We start from the raw sequence: 22,802 nt of genomic DNA, 5'->3' as shown, positions 1-22,802 counted from the left end.
ATGCTTTTGAACTGTGGTGTTGGAGAAGACTCTTGAGAGTCCCTTGGACTGCAAGGAGATCCAACCAGTCCATTCTGAAGGAGATCAGCCCTGGGATTTCCTTGGAAGGAATGATGCTAAAGCTGAAACTCCAGTACTTTGGCCACCTCATGCGAAGAGTTGACTTATTGGAAAAGACTCTGATGGTGGGAGGGATTGGGGGCAGGAGGAGAAGGGGACGACCGGGGATGAGATGGCTGGATGGCATCACTGACTCGATGGACGTGAGTCTGAGTGAACTCCGGGAGTTGGTGATGGACAGGGAGGCCTGGCGTGCTGCAATTCATGGGGTCGCAAAGAGTTGGACAGGATTGAGCGACTGATCTGATCTGATCTGATCTGCTTTCTTCATTACTAATCATTATTGTTTTCAGTGTTAGAGGATACCCAAAAATATCATAACGGAAGATTTTAATGAACTGAGGAAGGTAGCGTAAGCTTTGATGATTAAATTTATACAAAGGCAGTCATACCATTCTGCCCAAATTTTTATGCAGCTTTTTATTGTGCTTTTGTGTACCATTATAATACAAGATAACTTATGTTGAAGGTTTCAAAATAAAACCACCCCCTGAACAACAATGACAACTTTTTTTTTTTAAGATCAGTTGTTAGATTCCATACACTTTTAGTCGAACTTCCTCATTTTATCAGTGGAAGAGTAATGATTGATATCCCTAATGATGATGAATAATTTCCAGGCACTATGGAATTTTAGAGGGCTTTTTGATTTGTCAAAGAAAAGTTACATTATACTTAATATGGTTTAGAATTGCTTTTATCAGCCTTTTTCATAGTAGGATATATTTCTTTTATGTATAGTCATTAGACAACCCATTATATAGAGAACCACCCTGACACAGATAGTAAGTTTAAGATTATTTAATTTGTATATGTTCTGTTTGTGAACATTTGGTTTCTATTCTGGGATGAGCTAGGGAAAATGGGGTTATGGATAGAATAACAAAGTTCAACCTCTACCATTGACTTGTAGGTTGGCCTAATATTATAATCAACATTTCTACTATTGGTTCTCAGTGAAATGTTCTCAAGAGTTCTAAAGAATCAGCTTAATTTATAAATTAAGTGGTGATTTTCTTCATATTTTATACTTTGATCATTGGTATAGTCTAGTTGCTAAAAGCTAATAACTCATTCATATACAATCCAAATAATGTGTATTTGCTAACTTTCTGGTAAACAAAACATTCCATCCCATATCATGATAGGAAAGAAATTTTACTTATTAAATTATCAAACAGATGGTAAGCGTAGTAAAAATGTTTTAAAATAAGTATTTTTAAGATGAATTTGTTTTACTCCACCTAATCTGTTCATATTTTAATTTTTATTTTCAGCATATCTAGTAATTACGATGCTCAAATGAAGAGCCTTTTAAGGATTGTGAGGATATTTTGTCATGTCTTTCGAATTGGTCCATCCTCTCCCAGTAATGGAATTGATATGGGCTACAATGGGAATAAAACTCCAAGGAGCCAGGTGTTCAAGGTCAGAAAAGTATATGATGTTGTTAGGAAGATAGATGTAAAAGAGATGAATTTGACAAAGCGAACATTCATTAATCAGAAACCTCTTGAACAGGATGTAACTTTGGTTTATACCTGTGACTGACACTTTGTAAACTAAGACCTTTCTCCTTTCTTCTGTCTAATCAGCAGCAAGTCAGTTGGTGAGCTCTCTATGTTTCTCCTACAAGTGAAATTTTAATTCCACTGGTCTTTTATTCTAAGAGTAATGATATTTAATGTTTAAATCTAATTAAATCTACTTAAAAAAAACTCCGGGAGTTGATGATGGACAGGGAGGCCTGGCATGCTGCAATTCATGGGGTCGCAAAGAGTCAGACATGACTGAGCGACTGAACTGAACTGAACTGAAAAAAATCGGATTATAGGTCTTAACTGTAGCCATCACAATTTTTAAAAAAATATTTCTTATTCAGGAAGAGAGAAAACATCCAGTTTTTATTTAGGTTTTATTATCTTGTGTGTTGTGTGTGTGTGTATGTTTTTTAAAGTAAGTTTACTTTAATTTATTGGGTTTACTAGCAATTCCTGGGATAACTTCAAGTTAAGAAACATTGAGATATTTTCTTAATGTATTTTGTATTGCGTCAGCTCTGTCTGTGTCTTTTTCCCCTTCCTTTTTTTCCCTCATTGTGCCATCTCCTGGAAGAAGGAAGTTGTGCATCTTGTAATTCAGATTTTAGCTTTTCAGTGTACCACTTTCTTTAATACTGGTTAGAAGTGATAATTTCCTGTCTTTGTAAAAGTTGAATCTGAATTATTGATCTGTTTTGTTAGTGCTGTTTTAAGTGAGTTTTACTGCTCAGACATTCACATTACAAGAAGTTGTTCTTAATGTGTTTCTAATATGACTCATGCTGTTAGTTACTGAATCTACCCCTGATTGATTTTTCTACTTGTTCTTCTATTCATCTGTAATGATGGGTAAACAATCAAACCAAATATAGATACAGTCACTTTAGACAAACTGAGTATAGATTATATTTATTATTGTCTTTGTTTTGTTATGATTTCAATTTGCCACCTTTTGCTCATGATATCGGAAAATAATTGTGTGCTAATAAGTAACCTCTTTATAGGCATTTAGTACTTGATTTAAATATTATTTTTCTACCCAGCCAGTCAGTACGGATAAAACATAGTAGAAAAAGATATCATTGTTTATTTTAGCGTTTCTCTTTTGGAATCCAGACTCTTTGTTTTCATTGTTATATATCAATGAAGTATATAATATATTAGTTTGGTGCAAAAGTAATTGTGGTTTTAAATGGTTGCATTTTGCCATATGGTACTGGAATAGTTTCTTAAATAAATGTGGTTATGTTATAGATGATTTTAATGCACATTTCTCGCTTTATTTTTTTTGCTAATGACATTACTTGCTGTTTATTTTAGACTATAGAAATTATGTTAAACAAAAAGTAAATTCAAGCAATTTTTAAAATTTGAGTTCAAAATGGGTTACAAAGCAGCAGAGACAACTTGTAACATCAATCCTACATTTAGCCCAGGAACTGCTAATGAATGTACAGTGCAGTGGTGGTTCAAGAAGTTTTGCAAAGGAGATGAGAGTCTTGAAGATGAGGAGTGTAGTGATTGGTCATCAGAAGTTGACAATGACCAATTGAGAGCAGTCATCAAAGCTGATCCACTTAAAACTACACAAAGAATTGCCAAAGGACTCAATGTCAGCCATTCTATAGTCATTCGGCATTTGAAGCAAATTGTAAAGATGAAAGAGCTCAATAAGTGGGTGCCTTATGAGCTGACCAAAAATCCAAAAAATCGTCATTTTGAAGTGTTGTCTTCTTTTATTCTATGCAATAGCAATGAACCATTTCTTGATCTAATTATGACATGTGATGAAAAATGGATTTTATATGGCAACTCACGATGATCAGCTCAGTGGTTGGACCGAGAAGAAGCTCCAAAGTACTTCCCGAGAGAAATTTGCACCAAAAAAAAGTCATGGTCACTGTTTGGTAGTCTGCTGCTGGTCTGATCCACTACAGCTTTATGAATACTGGTGAAACCATTACATCTGAGAAATATGCTCAGCAAATCGACGAGATCCACCAAAAGCTGCAATGCCTGCAACCGGTATTGGTCAATAGAATGGTTCCAGTTCTCTCCATGACAGTACCGGACCACACATTGCACAGCCAACACTTTTGGGCTATGAAGTTTTACCTCATCTGCTGTGTTCACCTGACCTCTCGCCAGCCAACTGCCACTTGAAGCATCTCAACAACTTTTGTAGGGAAAACACTTCCACAACCAGCTGGAGACAAAATACTTTTCAAGAGTTCATCCAAACCTGAAGCATGGGTTTTTACACTACAGGAATAAAAAAACTTATTTCTCGTTGGCAAAAATGTGCTGATTGTAGTGGTTCATATTTTGATGAATAAAGATGTGTTTGAGCCTAGTAGGAAAAGGAGTTCATCAAGGCTGTATATTGTCACCCTGTTTATTTAACTTATGTGCAGAGTACATCATGAGAAACGCTGAACTGGAAGAAACACAAGCTGGAATCAAGATTGCCTGGAGAAATATCAATAACCTCAGATATGCAGATGACACCACCCTTACGGCAGAAAGTGAAGAGGAACTCAAAAGCCTCTTGATGAAAGTGAAAGTGGAGAGTGAAAAAGTTGGCTTAAAGCTCAACATTCAGAAAACGATCATGGCATCCGGTCCCACCACTTCATGGGAAATAGATGGAGAAACAGCGGAAACAGTGTCAGACTTTATTTTTCTGGGCTCCAAAATCACTGCAGATGGTGACTGCAGCCATGAAATTAAAAGACGCTTACTCCTTGGAAGGAAAGTTATGACCAACCTAGATGGCATATTCAAAAGCAGAGACATTACTTTGCCAACAAAGGTCCGTCTAGTCAAGGCTATGGTTTTTCCAGTGGTCATGTATGGATGTGAGAGTTGGACTGTGAAGAAGGCTGAGCGCTGAAGAATTGATGCTTTTGAACTGTGGTGTTGGATAAGACTCTTAAGAGTCTCTTGGACTGCAAGGAGATCCAACCAGTCCATTCTGAAGGAGATCAGCCCTGGGTGTTCTTCGGAGGGAATGATGCTAAAGCTGAAGCTCCAGTACTTTGGCCACCTCATGCAAAGAGTTGACTCATTGGAAAAGACTCTGATGGTGGGAGGGATTGGGGGCAGGAGGAGAAGGGGACGACAGAGGATGAGATGGCTGGATGGCATCACTGACTTGATGGACGTGAGTCTGAGTGAACTCCGGGAGTTGGTGATGGACAGGGAGGCCTGGCGTGCTGCAATTCATGGGGTCGCAAAGAGTCGGACACAACTGAGCGACTGATCTGATCTAATCTGATCTGATAATGATTTAAAATTCATGGTCCAAAATCACAATTACATTTTCATCAACCTAATATAAAGTTCTTTACTTATATTTTATTTCATTTGTTAGTGTCTTTATTTCTCTTCTTGAGGAATTTTTTTTCTGTGTCATTGACAATTGCTTTTGTTTCTGACCACTTATTTTCTCTTAAATTTTGACCTTTCACTTTGGTAAAACATTTTTGTTACAAAACTCAGTTTTTTTTTTTAAACATTAGCAAGTGTTGCTCTTAAGGAATTAATTTCTTTCTATCTAATTATATGAATTAATTGTGTGGACTCTTTGGAGGATGGCAAAATGATCTTCCCTCCCACTTATAAAGATAAAAAATAAAAACTACATTGTGATCCATGTATTTAATGTCTTCTGTTAGTTGTGGGGTGATTGAAGTTATAAAAATCTGAACCATCTGCTGAGTTGCTACAATGTAAGATTGGAAATACCATTTTAATTTTTACCACATTTTGTCTAAGGTAGCAGTTGCTCCCTATTTTCTGTTTCATTAACTAGGTACTCTAACATGTCACTTTATTGCTGGGATTAGCTAATGGGTTTTCCATTAAGAATGAGTGGGTTTATAGGCCATGTGTTTTTAGTAGGTGAAATTGCTTAACATCCTGTTACTAGTTTTCTGATTTATCTTAGAAGTACTTTAAGTTAATCTTAACACTTAGCCATTCTTTCAGTGTTGAGATTTTTATCTAGAGCCTTGCAAACTTTGAATCATCTGAAGGAGAAGGTAGTTCTGGTTATCGAAGCAGGGTGAGCATGAGGAAGACAGTTTAGGCTTCTTGAATCCTGAAACGGTCTTTTTTTGTGAGTAGTGAACTGTGACTATTAATGATTTCATAGAATTATAATTGGAGAAATTTGGAAGCCAAGAAAGATTGAGAAACTTTTAAGATCTTATCTTTCGGATTATGGCATTTGACATTATGAAGTGAGAATAGACTAATTAACAGAATTTCAAAATACTATTGATGAATTTAAGTTAATAATGCTTCCCTGTCAAACTTGTATCTAATTTGGCACATGGATAGTGAACATTTTTAAATTGTCCAACAAGTTTGGGATTTTTATGTTACAGCTTTGACTTGTTAATTTGAAGTGTTTTGAAAATCATGTATGATTGTCAAATTATTGATGTTATAGGTAGAATATAGTTCTGTGGTGAAAATCAACTCAGTAATAAGAAATGAAGTATTATTTTCATAGTGCCAAGAAGCCTAATATTTTCCATAGCCATTACTCATTTTTCTGTAACATTGGATATGTATGGTTCTATGTATCTAGTGTTTTTATCAGTATTATTTATGAATAGATATGGTTTGCAATTATTTATTTTTAATTTTTTAAATTTATTTTAATCTTTTTTGTCTGTGACTGCTACTCCAGTTTTAAAGTTATTTTCGCAGCATTCTTTTTGTTATTGAGGAATGAATCTTCTGAAGAAGTTTTCAAAGGGACAACTCCCTAGGTAAAAATGCTTTAAGGTTGAGATTTCTTTTTAGTGTACATATGAAGGAGGAAATATACAGTGAGAAAAAGAGAAAATAAAGAAAGACCTAAGATAACTGACTACTCTCTGCTTTTTTTCCTCATTCTCTTTTAATTCTTAGCTGTGCTACTTTATTGAAAACTCTTTCTAGCTTTTCTCAGTATCGTTCTTGTCACTGTCATTTTTACACAGATCAGCTTTTTTGGATATTATTTCTGGAATTATTCAGACTTCACCTTTAATTTTTGCAGGTTGTCAGCTTTTGGGAATAGGATGGTTGCAGTTCAGGCTCAGTGCTCTCATCTGCATGTGAGCAGTAGGTACTGCTTCCTGCCTTAGCCTTCATCTCCATCCAATGTGGGGATTTTCTGAATTTTGTCAACTCTCACTTAGAGACCATTTATTCCTTTTGTTTGAAGCAATTTTTCATCACCACCTGTTCTTTCTTTGGAGGGCGTTTATTTTTTTGATGTAAAGCTAAAATAGTTTTGCTGACATAAAAAATTCTTTTTCATGTTTTATAGCAGGGCTAACGTTTTTCTCATAAAGAGAAACTATAGACCCAAACCTGGATCATGATTAAAATTAAGACATTTTCATGAAGGTATCGTGTCAGTGTTGATGACTGCTGGTGCTTCTTGTCCTTCTTTTAAGCAGTTCAGCCATCCTTTAAGAAGTTAGGCACCCAACTCCTGTGCCTAACCTTGGAAAAGCCTTGTTTGTGGGAGAGAAGCGAGCTCATTTCAACTTCAGAAAATGTTCCTCAGAAATTAGCTTCTCACTTTGTGAACCTGTTTACCTAGGCTGTATTAGTTAAATATATGTTGAATGAGTGAACTGTTTTTTTGTTGATGGTGGAAGGGTTTTTTCCTTCTTACTTTTTGGTTTAATATTTAAGTGAAAACTTAGGGGTCATTTAAGTGTTTGCAGATTCAATAAGTAGAATAGTCTCAAAAAGAGAATGTTCTGGAAATCTGAAGATAGGCTGAAGGTAATAGTAGTGGGATTTATTAGATAATAACTAGAAAGAATTTCTTGGCAGAATAGAACTTTAGAAAGTTCGAAATATGGCTGTGTAACCTCTTTACAATACTGGCCTTTAAAAAATAAGAATCTTTTACTTGAAATAGTTAAGGGTGGGTCTTTCAGAAGCAGATGTCTAGTTTGTAGCATTCTGTGATCATATAAGAATCAAAAAGTAAGATTAATTTTTATATTCATTTGTAGAAAGACAGTTTATCACTCTCATTAGGAATATTGAGAATCGTGTGGGAATGGAAGACCAACTGCTATCTCCTTTGCCCTCTTGTGCCTTCACTGTTCATTTTTATTTGGGTATTAAAGTGTTCTAGCAGGTCTTTTTTTCCTCTGAGCTTTATTGAGCTATAATTGTTATATAAAATGTTGAGCAACTTCAAGGTACAGTGTGATGATATGATACAAGTATGTATTGCAAAATCTTTACTCCAGTAAGGTTAGTTAACACATCCTTCACCTCACATAATGTCGTGCTGAGAACATTAAAGCTTTACTCTCATAGCAACTTTTAATTGTACAATACAGTGTTGATAACTATAGTGACCATGCCGTACATTAGATCCCTAGTAGCATGTCTTTTAATAGTAGTTGGGCATTTATATTTCTCCTTCTGTTAAAAACAACTGTTTACTGGAGATGATATATGTATTTCATCTTCTCCAGTCCTTAGTCCTATTGTAGCATTTGTGATCACGTGGTATTTTAAAGATAAATTTTCATTTGCTGTTAATTTACAAAAAACATTTCATTATTCTCAAAAGGAATATTTTATATAGTGTAGAAATAATAAACTGTTTATTCCCATTTTCTTTTTTATTAAGCTGTTAATCTTTACTTTGAATTATGGATTTGCTAGCCAATATTTGATAATTACTAATATTAGAGATGAGTTGTGTGTGATTGGGTATGCCCCTGTGTGTATGTGTACTTGTAAATGCCGTGATATCTAAAATTTCTTGTCATAAATTTTCAAAATCTCAGAGATTACGTGTAAAGAAAAAGGCAGTAAACCAAGTTGTTTATTAAGTTCTTTATGAATACTTATTTTTTAAATTGAAAAGCAGCATAATTAAAAACAGTCGACACATTAATACAGTAAAGATTTTAGGGAATTGTACTCATAAAAGTAATTATGGTTTTGAAACTAAATAATAGAAAATTTTTAAAAGAAGGAAGATTGCTTATAAATTTTTTTGCTAGAGTTTAGTTTTCTTTTTTTTTATTCCAAGGAATAAATAAATGCAAAATAAGCTTTTGCCATAAATGATGTAATTATATGACATTTATATTTTTGTTACTTATCTTTAGGCATTGCAGTCAGATAAACTTGAGAAAATAGAAGTATCTAGAGTAAATATTCTCTCTTATAATATTTGTCTGAGTGGGTTTCTTTTTTTTCCTGCAGTTTAAGAATGATGATTTAAAAAAAAAAACACTTTTCTTTTTTTCTTAGCCTCTTGAATTGCTTTGGCACTCATTAGATGAATGGCTAGTTTTAATAGCTACAGAATTGATGAAAAACAAAAAGGACTCAACGGATATCACTTCTATTTTGCTGAAACAAAAAGGCCAAGATCAAGATGGTACTTCCATTCCTCCATTTGAACCTCCAGGACCTGGGAGCTATGAAAATCTGTCCACTGGCACAGGGGAATCTAAACCAGATGCTCTTGGAGGGAAACAGGAAGCCAGTGCAGACTGTCAGGATGTTATTTCTATGACAGCTAACCGGCTAAGTGCTGTCATTCAAGCTTTTTACATGTGCTGTTCTTGTCAGATGCCTCCAGGGTAAGAAAGTTTCTGCTTATTTTGTGTGCAGATCTCTGCCTGTCAGTAACCAGTGTTGTGGCTGGAGCAGCCCTTGTGGTTCTTATTATGATTGCAAGACACCCTTCAGCAATAACTATCAGGAAACTTTGAAAAAAAAAAAAAAAAAATTTATTACTTACAGGACCTGGAAATTACATGACACACCTGGGGCCACACAGCAAGGTTGCCAGTAGAAAAAAAGCTTGAGGGCTTGGGGTTCTGTTTTTATTGGAGTTTAAGATAGAGGCCTGGGGTTTCAAAAGCTCACTCTTTATTGCTGAATTTGAAACATTGAGAGTGGGAATTTAAAGCATGAGAAAACACAAGTGGCTCAAACCGTCAGTTATCAAAATCAATCAAGATCTCTGAAACAAAGGAGCTTGGAGATGAGAGGTGGCTTTATCTAGTTGTGGATCTGGCATTGTGTTTATTGGAGATAGTCATCTATGAAGTGGACAAAGTGGAGGCCATCTGATAGATTTTCCTGGTTTGTAGTTTGAATGTGTCTGGTGGTTTTTCTGAGTGGCCCATCTAGCAATAGGCATGAAGTTTATCCATATATGAGCTGTTGTGGTTATTTCTCTGAATTTTACATCAAGTTGTCCTAATCTGTCTTATATGAATTTGGAAAAGGAGCAGTTTTAGTTCTCAGTGATTCTAAGTAAGAAGGGTGGGAGAAAAATTGGAAACATTAATTTGGAGAATTTTAGCTAGATGTTGGAGGAAATGAAAATTCAGTATCCAGTCCAGTTTACAGGTAGGGAAAAAACCTCAAAGACAGTTAATAGGACTAGAATCTGATATCTACAAGGGTGTACTGTAATTTTCCATTGAAATGTAATTTTTCTCTTTACTGTTGCCCTCATTCCTATCAGAGATAATCAAAGTAAGACTAGTATGTTTGCACAGTAAATCGAGTTTTGTTAAACTTGACCTGGTTATTTATATAGTGGAGGAAGAATAGTGATTGGTCATTTAGGCTCCTTTTTGTCTGTTTTGCCAGAACTTTTCATAAGGAATCTCAGATTGAACGTTTAAAAGCCTCTAGAGGCTAAGAAGCCAAGCCAAGGACTCACAATCACATTTTGCCTGCAGTGCCTATAGATTTGGGTGAATTCCTCTCTTCTTGAGGTCCCCAAAATATCTTGAAGTTTCTGGGCCTGCCAGGAAGTGACCTTCCTTACTTACCTGGTAACTCTGCCAGGAACCCTGTAAGCAAGGTACCAGGTTGATTTTTCCACAGTTTTATTGGCTTCATAAAATTAACACCCTTAGTTCCCTAAAGTTGTCTGGTCATATCAGAGTCTATACATTCTTCTGTCAAAGGGAGACATTCCAGTCAAAGCTTTGGCAGTATAACTGGTGTTTTCGATTGTGTCGTGTTACAAGGAGAACAGATTTTTACTGAACTTATGCAAGTAACTATATTGCCGTGAAAATAAGGATACCCAGAGAGTTTCCAAATTCTGGAGCGATCAGGTTAGGAGAAAAAGTGGTTGTTTTATGTTTGTTCACAGAGGTATGCTTTACCAAATTGTTGAGTTATTGCTAGTGTAGAAGGAGAACTTTCTGTAAGTCTGAAAAGCAAAATATTGAAGAAGTAGCAGTGTTTCAAACAAAAATTCATAAAAATTGTGATCATCCTTCATGAATTCATTAAGTCTTACATAATTCTTGATATTGATCTTAGGTTAACAGTGTTACGAATCTGTTTTTCCCTTAGAGTTCTATAAATGCTTACCCTGTTCAGTGGTAGGATGTGAAAATTATCAGAAACTTGTATTTGTCAGAGTCCTTTCCATGAATCTCCTTATAGATGAAGCACCTTTGCAAAAGCATCAGAGTAAAATAATAACTGGCTGTAATTGGGAAAAGACTTGAAAAATGCCAGTGGTTGAAGATATGATGAGAGTTCATTGTAATGCAGTTGACAGGGGAATTTGGTTATTTCTGTGACACACAACATTTTAAGATGATAGCTGGAATTATGATGAATAATATTACATATCAGAGTTTTAGGAAATTTCGTATTATTTCTGGAAACCTTAGGTTAATAATACATATCCAAATAAGGATATTGATAAAGAAGGTTTAGCATTATTTCTTATCTGACATTCCTAATTAGTTTAATGTCTCTCTTTTTATAAGGAGAGAAAACATATCTTTTGAGATGTTCCAGGGGTCTTTTGAAAAATCCAAAAGTTACTTCTAGGTCAAAAAGACTTTGTTTAGAATTTGATTTGGGGACGTTTGTTTAAAAATATTAAAAATATTTTAGACACTTGACTAAATAGGATCACAGATCATTATGAAATAATACTTAATTATCTACCTAACCAAAGTGACAGATGATTTTAAAGGCAAATGCATATACTTACGTTGTTGTGAGCAAATCTTAACTCTTCCTATTGAGAAGACTCATTTTTCTTAAGTAATCAAGTACCTGATTAAGATAGCATGGGACTTCCCCGGTGACTCAGATGGTAGAGTCCACCTGCACTGCAGGAGACCTGGGTTCAAACCCTGGGTCAGAAAGATCCCCTGGAGAAGGAAGTGGCACCCATTCCAGTATTCTTGCCTGGAGAATTCCATGGACAGAGGGGCCTGTGGGCTACAGTCGATGGGGTCACAAAGAGTTGGATATGACTGAGCGAGTTTCACTTAATCACTTAAAGACAGCATGAAATACAGGAAATTATTTTGATAAAATACAAAATCTTTGCTTTTCTAGCCAGATTACTTAGAGGGTAAAGGAAAACTTTTTACAGTTTCTTTCTCTATCAGCAGCAGACAAACACTGCAGGAAAACTGTCCTTTTAGCAGATGAAAAAAATTGCATAAACATATCATTGATAATAAAGCTTGTTGGGGAAAAAAGACCCTTAGGATAACAGTTGAATTTTAGCCAGCCTGCCAGTACAGGTAAAATCCTCTCATTCTGTATCTTTCCACCTTGCTGTCTTTCCTATATCATTTGTTCTTTATTTCCTTCTTTCCTCTTCCGAAATAACCAGCTTTACTTTAGGACAAAATTACTTAAAATTTTCTTAACAAGGGGGTGACAGGATGAGATGGTTGGATGACATCACCGACTCAATGGACATGAGTTTGAGCAAACTTCCCTTCCCTGTGAAGGACAGGGAAACATGGCATGCTGCATTCCATGGGGTTGCAAAGAGTCGGACAGGACTTAGCAACTGAATATCAACACCTTTCTTATTCCAAAACACATCCTACTTTCCTTGCATTCAGAGACAGTTCCTCTGTTATTTTCACTAGTTTAAATTGAATATATTAATCAGAATTCTTAACCCTTAGAAACTTAACTTTCTAGTGAAAACTGAGAAGCAAGCAACTGTAAACTGCCTGCTATATCAGAATTCTTTGTATTGACAAATTTATGAATAAGTTTATAATTTCTAGAAGCACATGCTTCCTTATAGTATAATTTTTCAGTGTGGTACAAGACATGTTTACCAAGGAGAACCAAATTTATCATTAGCCCCTCTGTAATGAAAAGCTCAAAGTGGATAAACTGATATTCAGTATTAGTGTTTTACCTTATTTGGAAATGACCCAGATAGTCAGTAAATTTTCCATCATTTAACTTAGCAGAACTCTGAAGTTTCAAGTCACCAAAGAGATTTGGGAAACTATTTTTAAGAAGACATTCCATAAAATACATATGGGTGTGAGAGTTGGACCATAAAGAAGGCTGAGTGCTGAAGAATTGATGCTTTTGATCTGTAGTGTTGGAAAAGACTCTTGAGAGTCCCTTGGACTGCAAGGAGATCAAACCAGTCAATTGTAAAAGAACTCAATCCTGAATATTCATTGGAAGGACTGATGCTGAAGCTCCAATACTTTGACCACCTGATGTGAAGAATGGAATCATTGGAAAAGACCCTGATGCTGGGAAAGATTGAAGGCAGGAGGAGAAGGGGACCACAGAGGATGAGATGGTTGGATGGCATCACCGGCTTGATGGACATGAGTTTGAGCAGGCTCCGGAAGATGGTGAAGGACAGGGAGGCCTGGTGTGCTGCAGTCCATGGGGTTGCAAAGAGGTGGACATGACTGAGCAACTGAACAACAACAACAACAACAACAAAACTATTGCTGAAAATTCACCTAAACTCTTATTCTACTTACATCTCTTTAAATCACTTGTTCTTAACAATTATGTTTAGATTACTCATGAAAGTCTCAAGAGACATTAGGCAAAATTGGTCATCATCCCAAGTAATTTTTCTTACTGACAAATTTTGTAACCTAGATAACATGAACTTATTTGAATAGTAGACCCAAGTAGAATAAAAGCTGCATGTCTGTATTATATCTGATACTGATAAATTTGAGACATAACTTTTAATTGAACTAACAAACTTAAACTACCTTTTATTTGTAGAAGATTATCCCAGATCACATGGAATTGAAAAATGTTGGATTCGTTCATGTATTTCTGAGTTTCAGGATACTTAATTCATAGTATTTATTTTTAAGCCAATTAAATACGGCTTTTTTTTTTTACAAATTAATTTTGTCAATACTATCCAGAGATAGAGAAAAAAAGTCACTTGCATGTAATGTATATCCATAGGCATACAGAAACATGCAGCCAGACAGAACCACCCTATAGTTTCCATTCCAAAATTTTCCCTGTAAATCAGGTGCAACAGTATACAACTTACTATTTTATAGTTTACCTTTGAGTCCAGATTGTGTCTGGCAGATGAAACAAGTTAAGTTTACCTGCTCCTGTGACTAGAGCTTTTTACTAGGATTTGTGGAGACTTCTAAGATTTGTATTTGTCTTTGGCAAGTTATCTTCAGGAGGATGTGGACTAGATTTTCAGTAAGAGAGATTTTACAACAGTTTATATTTTAAAAAGGCCTCTTTCCCTCCCACTTTTTCCTTCAGTCTCTGGTGATTGTGGGCAGAGTTTTAGTTACCTTCTTGGATATTTATGTTTCAAAGACATGATGAGACTTACATCTTCAGGGACAGAGGAAGAATGTAAGTTTCCTCCTAGGATTTTTAGTGCCTTTTGGATGGTTTTTGTATTCCAACAAAAGGTAGTAGGGCTACCTTTTACTTAGGGTGAGTGTCCTGTAAAAATAATTCTCTGGACTCAGGGTCAAATGGGGCTCTTCCAGGGTTAAAAATGAAGAGGCAATTTGGTCACTTTGGTCATGGACATGATGAATCCATTGGATCATGCCAATTTTGTGCAGCAGGGGATGGACCTCATCTTAATATTTTCCATTCACAGTGAGCCTTAGCAGTGATCACTATGATGGAAAAGTTGGCATGGGGTCAGGCATTAAATACCCAAGTGAGGGGAGGCAGTGCCCTGGTAATGAATATTGGTGGGTCCAGGGGCCTTCTGCCTTCTCATGTCCCTTTCTTTCCTCACTCACAGCCTTGATAACCCTGTCAGCTTTTGATTTGGCAGCAGGGAAGCCTCATGAGGCATGTTTCCTAGTTCTGCCTTGTGCAGGAGAAAGTGGAAAGTGGGTTAGGATCTGTATTAGACTATTGTTCTTGTTCAGTCGCTCAGTCTTGTCCAGCTCTTTGCCACCGCATGGACTGCAACATGCCAGGCTTCCCTGTCCTTCCCTATTTCCCAGACTTTGCTCAGACTCATGTCTGTTGTGTCAATGATGCCATCCAACCATCTTATCTTATGTCAGTTAAGGAGTAGTTTTTGATCTCCGTTTCTACTTCTTGGTTTTTTTTTTTTTTTTTTTCTTTTACCTTAATCTTATGTGTTGTTACTGGAAAATTTTAGATGACAACACTGTGAGCCCCTTTGTAGGTGGCTGCTTTCCTTTCCAGGGTGTCCCAAGGGAGCATTCTAGAATGGTGGTCTGCCTATATTAGCATCATATGCTCAGGCTCTTGGGAAAAGCTCCCAGGCATCTGAAATGTAATATACAATTTTAGCATATTAGCATGCATGACATTGAATAATGCCCAGGAAGCGGCCAGGAGGTTTTGTGTTTATCAAAGAGCTAGTGTACCTCCTCAGGGTTCCTAGGAGGCACTGGCACCAGAGGTTTAGAAGTTTTTTATGTGTCCATTCATTTTTTCGAAGAAAGCAATGGCAACCCACTCCAGTGTTCTTGCCTGGAGAATCCCAGGGACGGGGGAGTCTGGTGGGCTGCCATCTATGGGGTCGCAGAGTCGGACACGACTGAAGCAACTTAGCAGCAGCAGCAGCACACACATTAATAGTCAATTAAGGTCTTTATCATTAGTGGTCTCACATCTCATTAGACCATATGGCCTTGATCACACTTCTCTGAGATTGTTGGATTATGGCATCCATGACCTTTTGGGTTGGATGCCTTAGGCAACACATGATAGGCACTATGTAAAAGCACATCGCAGCAAGTCAGACCCTCAGCAAGTGGTACTCTTTTCCCAGATGGTGTTACTCACCTGAGTTAAGTGGTAGTAAACAGGCTGCAGCTAACAGGCATTCCCCTTGATTTACTGCAATGGTAATCATGCAGTCCTGCTGATTATGCCAACTGTTTTATGTGCCAGTCTCCACCTATCAATAATCAGTGTTGTGGCTGGACTAATCCTTGATTCTTACTATGATTACAGATGTCCTTCAGCAATCCATTGGAAACCTTTGAGGGGAGAAAAATTTATTACTTCTAGGACCTGGAAATTACATGGCACACGTGGGGTCACACAGCGAGGTTATTGTAGAGGGAGCGAGAAAATATGCATATAACCCTGGGGTTGAGGGTGGAGGGGCACTCGGGTTTTGAAAAGTGAAAGTCACTCAGTCATGTCCGACTCTTTGTGACCCCATGGATTATATAGTTTTCTTCAGGCCAGAAGACTGGGGTGGGTAGCCATTCCCTTCTCCAGGGGATCTTCCCAACCCAGGGATTGAACTTGGGTCTCCCATATTGCAGGTGGATTCTTTACCAGCTGAGCCACCAGAATACTGGAATGGGTAGCCTATCCCTTCTCCAGTGGATCTTCCCAACCTCGGAATCAAGCCATGGTCTCCTGCATTGCATGCGGATTCTTTACCAGCTGAGCTATCAGGCCCTATCATGACATGAATGAATTACATCCCAAGACACTCTGTTTCTCTTTAATTATATGGTCATCATGTAATATTCTGATTATTTTTTATTTTTCAAATCTTTGTCCAGGGAATCCCAAGAATAATGGAGTGGGTTGCCATGCCCTTCTCCAGGGGATCTTCCAACCCAGGGATCAAACCCACGTCTCTTCTATCTCCTGCATTGGCAGGCGGGTTCTTTACCACTACCACCACCTGGGAAAGGTTTTGAGGACTCACTTTTTATTGGTGAATTTAAAACATAAGAGTGGGAATATAAAGTACAAGAAGAGTAAAAGTCAGGTGATCCAAATGGTCAGTTATCCAAGTTAACCAAAATCTCTAAACACAGGAGCCTCAGTGGGAGGCATTCTGGCTCTTTTATCTAGTTGTGGGGCTGGCATTGTGTTTATTCAAGATAGCCGTCTTTGAAGTGGATGCCTCACCAACCAAGCCTTAAGTCAGGCACTTGCATTACAAAGTAGAGAAAACCCAGTTTCTGGTGAAGAAAAGCTATAATTTTTTTGTAATTGCAGAAATAAATAATACATTGCTGTTTTGGTTCTATTCTAATCTTCAAGGTACTCATTGAACTGATCTGGAATTAATACAGAATATTTGAGTTTTAAACATCCATATGTGTTATTAACATGTAGGATGGTGAATGTTACTTTGTATAGGATCATTTAATTATATGTTGGAAACAGAGATACTTAAAACTTCAAGGTTTTTAAAAAGTCACTTTATATCATCTGTTAATGAAAAATTATTTTATTATCTATATGAGTGTGTGTGTATAGTTATATATTTCACATTTTAAATTGACTAGGCATGCCTCAGAGTCTATAAAGAAAATCCAAACCCCATTTTCTTTTTTGATTAGAAGCCAGTCGAATTCAATACATAGTCAAATTTACCATATCACCAACTTTTGTCTATGTGTTCTGATTGTTTTTTACCCTTCACAGAATGACTTCGCCCCGTTTCATTGAATTTGTCTGCAAACATGATGAAGTTTTAAAATGCTTTGTTAACAGGTAAAACTTTCTTGGTTTAATGGACTGCTTTTGTAACTTTTTCTTTCTTACAGTTTTTATCTCAACAGAAAAAATATTACTTCTATTATTATCTAAAAAATGTTCATTGACAAGTACGAGTATAGTAGGTGTGGGTTAATATGTATTTTTATTCTATTTCAATATCTGTGTATCTAAATTTATATGTCACTTAATGCTACTCATCCTTCCCATTTATACAAGCAGTGCATGTTTTTCTTTTAGGAATCCCAAGATTATATTTGACCACTTTCACTTCCTTCTTGAATGTCCTGAATTGATGTCAAGATTCATGCATATCATAAAGGCACAGGTAGTGCTTTTTAAAATCTCTCTTTAGCCTGTTTAAGGAAAATTAAGTTTTTAATTTGAATACTATTCAGTAGAGTAATTACTAGAGACTACCTACTGTAAGTGAAGTGACATTACCTTATTCTTTAGTATATGGCATTACCCTAGTGTGTTACTTTTGTATGAGGTGTAAATTTAAGAAATGTGTATTGAGTGCCTACTGTGTGCAAAGATAGCACCTTGTCACATTCCTGAAATGGAACACTAATCCTGTAAGGCCAGTGGTTCTTGGGGATTTTATCCCCAAATACATTTGGGAAATATAACAAATGCCTTGTTGGGGATTTATAAAGCATATCAGCAGTTTACTAAAGGCTTTGGAAGCCCTTTGGTAAATACAGTGATTTAACTTTGTTAATCCTCCAAACTTATTTGACCTGAGAGCTTTCCTTCCCAAGGGTTCATTCCGTATATCTCATTTTTTATGAGACATGCTTGGGAAAAGCTCATTTTGCTACTTACCAGCTATGTGACTTTGGGCATCTTTCTAATATTCTTGAGCCTTGAGATCTTCATTTACAAAAACAGAGATAATGATTCTTTAACTTCATAAAACCGCTGTTGTGAAGAATATGTTTTAAATAGTGACTGGTATATATATTCAATAAGTGGTAATTGTTTTGGAGATCAAAAGCATATGTTCTATCTCCAAAGGGATCTTAATTCAGCCTAGCAGGGGAGATAATAAATGTACCTGTAAAATACTGTAGTTGTAGTTTCACAGTTTTACCTAGTTCTTCAGGAGTTTGAGGGAGGGAGGGCTTATGTTTGGCTGCTGTAGTCAAGGGAGATTTTAAAGAGGAGGTGGATTTTAATCTAGACTTTGAAAAACATGAAAATTTTTGATAGGAATAAAAGGGGAAGATGAACATTCTAGCCAAGATATGGGTCAGGGCATGTAGATGGAAAAGTTGGTTAAAGCAGGAATTTTGTGTAGGTGAGGAATGAGATATAATTCTGGGAAGGTAGATTAGGGTTATACTACATGGAATCGTGATTGCCAGATTGAAGAATTTTCATTTGCTAGACTGTCAGGAGCCACTCGGAGAAGGCAATGGCAACCCGCTCCAGTACTCTTGTCTGGAAAATCCCATGGATGGAGGAGCCTGGTAGGCTGCAGTCCATGGGGTCGCTAAGAGTCGGACACGACTGAACGACTTCACTTTCACTTTTCACTTTCATGCGTTAGAGAAGGAAATGGCAACCCACTCCAGTGTTCTTGCCTGGCAAATCCCAGGGACTGGGGAGCCTCGTGGGCTGCCGTCTATGGGGTCACCCAGAGTTGGACACGACTGAAGTGACTTAGCAGCAGCAGCAGGAGCCACTGATAACTTTATTTCAGGAGAATAACATGATCCTGCCAAAGTTTTAGGAAATAGTTTGTCTGAAATGTAGGCTAGACTGGAGGCAAAGGTTTGGTTATTAGTCATAAGGTAAATGCTATAGGTGTTTTAAAATGTCTTCAGGGACAGTGATCCTTTCAATAATTAAAAAAAAAGCTAAGAACTAAGCCTTATAAAATTATACACATGTATATAGGTCTTTGGCATCTGTTTAATAATGATGATATAAAAGAGAAAGTAGTGGTAATAACTTATATTTATTGAATGCTAACTTTAGGTCAGGTTCCATACATTTGTTTTATATAGATTATTTTATTTTCATACCAATCATATGATATAGCTACTTATTTACTGAAGAGGTTAAATAACTTGTTTAAGTCATTCAGCTGCTTAGTGGGGGAACTAGAATCTAAAAAATTTTCTCTGGTTCTTAAATTTATTTTCTTAATCTACACTATTATCCATTCTAGGGTAAATGCGATTATAGGTAAAAGAAACTTACAGTTTTTGAAAGAGGTAGTTTGTTATTTTTAATACTGTCTCTGTTTTTCACTTCCTTTTCCCTCTTCCCTTCCTGAGTGATTCATTCAAAAACCATCTGGATTAGCTATCCACCTTCTTGACTCACAGAAGGGGTTTTGTCACCTAACCAATACAGGTGTCCACATGGCATGGTGGTGGCCCAGTGAGAGGTTTTGGAACTTGGATTTGCTAAAGGAGTGTGTATGTGTGGAAGAGGAGCTCAACATAGAGTGTGTGAGTTGGAGCAGTATATGGAGGATGTCCAGTGTGCAAGCTGGTGATAGTTGCTCAGAGTAGTTTGACAGAACTTGAGTGGAGTAACAGCTTGAGTGGGGTATAGGGTGTCTATGCAATGAATGGTCCACATCAGTGACAGAAGATTGATTATGTATGAGGTAGGGCAGTTGACTGAATTAGTAAAGATAATGGAAGCCTAGTGTCTTACTGTTGGAGAAAGGAGTTAAAAGATGGAGGAAGACAATGAATCATGTACTGTTGAATTAGAATTGGAGATACCAGTGTGAACTTAAGAGTTTCCAATGTCGGTAGATAGATATAGCAAATCTGGGACCCACTTCTTGGCCTCTGAATACCATTCTCAGTAGACTAGGGCCTGTTGGAGAAATGGCTAATTTAGGGAAAGTGTGAGATAAACCTGCATCATCTTATCGTGCAAGAAAGTTGTTCAAAGAATGATGAGATTGTGTCAAAATGATTCAGAAGCAGCTTGAATAGGCTCTAGTGGCCAAATTTGGAATAATTTGAACATCAAAATAAATATTGATGGCAAAATACTGCAAATAAAATTGAAGCTCGTAAGTCTATAGTGAAAGAATTAATGAATAAATGGAAACTATGATGAAGGGTGGTATATTTTTATAATCTCAAAGTATCTCCTTTTAGAATACTAATTATAAAGATTAAAAAGGAACTTTACAGTGGAAAAGTTTGGCAATGGTCCCAGCAGACATACCAGTGTGCCAGGACTGAGAATATGGCATCACTTCTTAGATAGGACTGAGAATATGGCATCACTTCTTAGATAGGACTGAGAATATGGCATCACTTCTTAGATACTGTTGACAAAGATACACACCCTGAATTTAATCATGTGAAATCATGGTTGTTGTTATTCTGTCACTAAATTGTGTCCCATTCTCTGTGACACCATAATAATCAGACTAACTCTAATTGAGAGACATTCTACAATATAACTTACAATATAAGCAGTCTTTAAATGTAGGTCCTGAAAATTAAGAAAGCACAGAACAACTGTGCCAAATGAAAGAGACAGATACTAATAAATACAGTTCATGAGTCATTATGCTATACAGGATATTATTTGGAACCTGGCAAAACTTGAAATGGGGGTCTGAAGATGAGATATATCAGTGTTAATTTCCTGATTTTGATGATTGTGAACTGCTTATGTAGATGAATTCTCTTGTTTGTAGGATATATACACTAAAGTATTTTCTAGGACTGTCTGGACATCATGTTAGCAACTTAGTCACATTAGGGGGAAGAAGACACCATTGTACTGTACTAAGAAACTGGAGGCTATGACAGAAAAAAGTAAAAACAACTACCTCTGCTAAGATTGACTTCTTCTTCTGTTGGTGGTTTTCAGGTGGCCTGGTAGTTAAAGGGAGAGACATTTTGTATTGCTGTACAAATACTGTTAAGAGGAGCCTCTGTTATCAGTCCTGTTTTGTGAATTATTTTATGGAAATACAGGTACTCAGAAAGTTTACATACAGAAATGTGTCCTTTGGTTTTGTAGGCATATGTACATATATGCGTTGGGGAGATATTTTGATCTTAACAGGTAACTTACTAGCTTTTTGTACCTTTTAATGTTACATTTGAATTACTTTTTTAAAAAAGTTGCCATATGTGTTTTTTTTTAAAACTGGTTCTCATTTTCTAGATAAAGGATAGAGTTTAATATTTAATCTCTTATAATGGCAAATAGGTTTATTGTCATTTAAAATACTTATTTGCAGTCATTTTAACATTGGTGTGAGTGATAAGAGCAGTATCTGTTAGCATCCTCAGTTCAGTTCAGTTGCTCAGTCGTGTTCGACTTTTTGACCCCATGGTCTGCAGCACACCAGGCTTCCCTGTCTGTCACCAACTCCCAGAGCCTGCTCAAGTTCACATTCATTGAGTTGGTGACGCCATCCAACCATCTGGTCCCCTATTGTCCCCTTCTCCTCCTACCTTCAGTCTTTCCCAGCATCAGGGTCTTTTCCAATGAGTCAGTTCTTCGTATCAGGTGGCCAAAGTTAGGATTCTGGGAGTTGAATATTTGCACAAATTACCTAACCTCTTGGTTCTACATTTTTCCCTTCTGTAAAATGGGGATAATAATAATGAGTATTATTATTAATAATAATAATGAGTTTCTCAGAGTGTTGTAAAGGTTATATGTGAAAATGCATGTTAAATGCTTAAAATAGTACCTGGCTTATAGGTGCTTTAATAAACGTTAGCTAATTTATGATTATAATAATAACTGTCTTTATTTAATCCTCAGAATTAGCCCTTCCAAGTAGGTATGATTTCCCCCACTTTACAGGTAGGAAGACTGAGAGGATTACATGTAGGAAGTTCTGAGAGGATTGGTAATTCCCTTCAGGTCACAAACCTAGTAGTGATAGATCTGGGATTTCAAAACATTGTTCATCAAAATTCAAAGCCCGTATTTAAATACATTACTTCTGTGTAATGTTTTCTCCTCTTTTACCTAGATTTTAGGAATAATCAGCATTAAAATGTCAAGCACTTACATTCTGGTCTGTGTACTAAAAATGAAATATACCCAGTAATGAATATAACAATAGCAACATTTTATTCAAGATGTGGAAAACTTCTAGAAGTATGGATAAAATTATACATTTAGTTTTGGAAAGGGAACATTTTTTCTTATTGGAAGAACAGATATTAAAAGGCAAAAATTAATCTTGCACAAGTTATTTTCATAAAAATATTTTATTAAGAATTGGTTGAAAGTGGTATTTAAGTCTTTTGAAGCAAAACTAATATTTAGCTCAGATAAAGAAATTTACTGGTGTCCTAAAAATTGCATGAGAGAGAACCTCTTTGTGGTGTTGGATATTGATCATAT

At 36.4% G+C, this 22,802-nt stretch overlaps 1 protein-coding gene across 5 annotated transcripts in view; it reads left to right on the top strand.

Moving 5' to 3' along the window:
* The window catches only part of HACE1 (HECT domain and ankyrin repeat containing E3 ubiquitin protein ligase 1), a 126,580-nt gene that overhangs the window by 58,697 nt on the left and 45,081 nt on the right, over positions 1–22,802 (top strand). For 4 of the 5 annotated variants that reach the window (XM_025294649.3, XM_045161959.1, XM_025294646.3 and 1 more), the window contains 4 exons: positions 1,398–1,548; positions 8,955–9,289; positions 17,370–17,438; positions 17,682–17,769. In XM_025294649.3, coding sequence (XP_025150434.1) covers positions 1,398–1,548; positions 8,955–9,289; positions 17,370–17,438; positions 17,682–17,769 — 643 coding nt within the window. The remainder of the gene's footprint in view (positions 1–1,397; positions 1,549–8,954; positions 9,290–17,369; positions 17,439–17,681; positions 17,770–22,802) is intronic. The other variant, XM_025294650.2, reaches the window with a different exon arrangement.

This window comes from Bubalus bubalis, chromosome 10 (assembly GCF_019923935.1).
Source record: "Bubalus bubalis isolate 160015118507 breed Murrah chromosome 10, NDDB_SH_1, whole genome shotgun sequence".
In the NCBI taxonomy this organism is placed as follows: Eukaryota; Metazoa; Chordata; class Mammalia; order Artiodactyla; family Bovidae; genus Bubalus; species Bubalus bubalis.
Note: the sequence above shows the minus strand (reverse complement) of the source record. Positions and strands in the feature narration are given on the sequence as shown.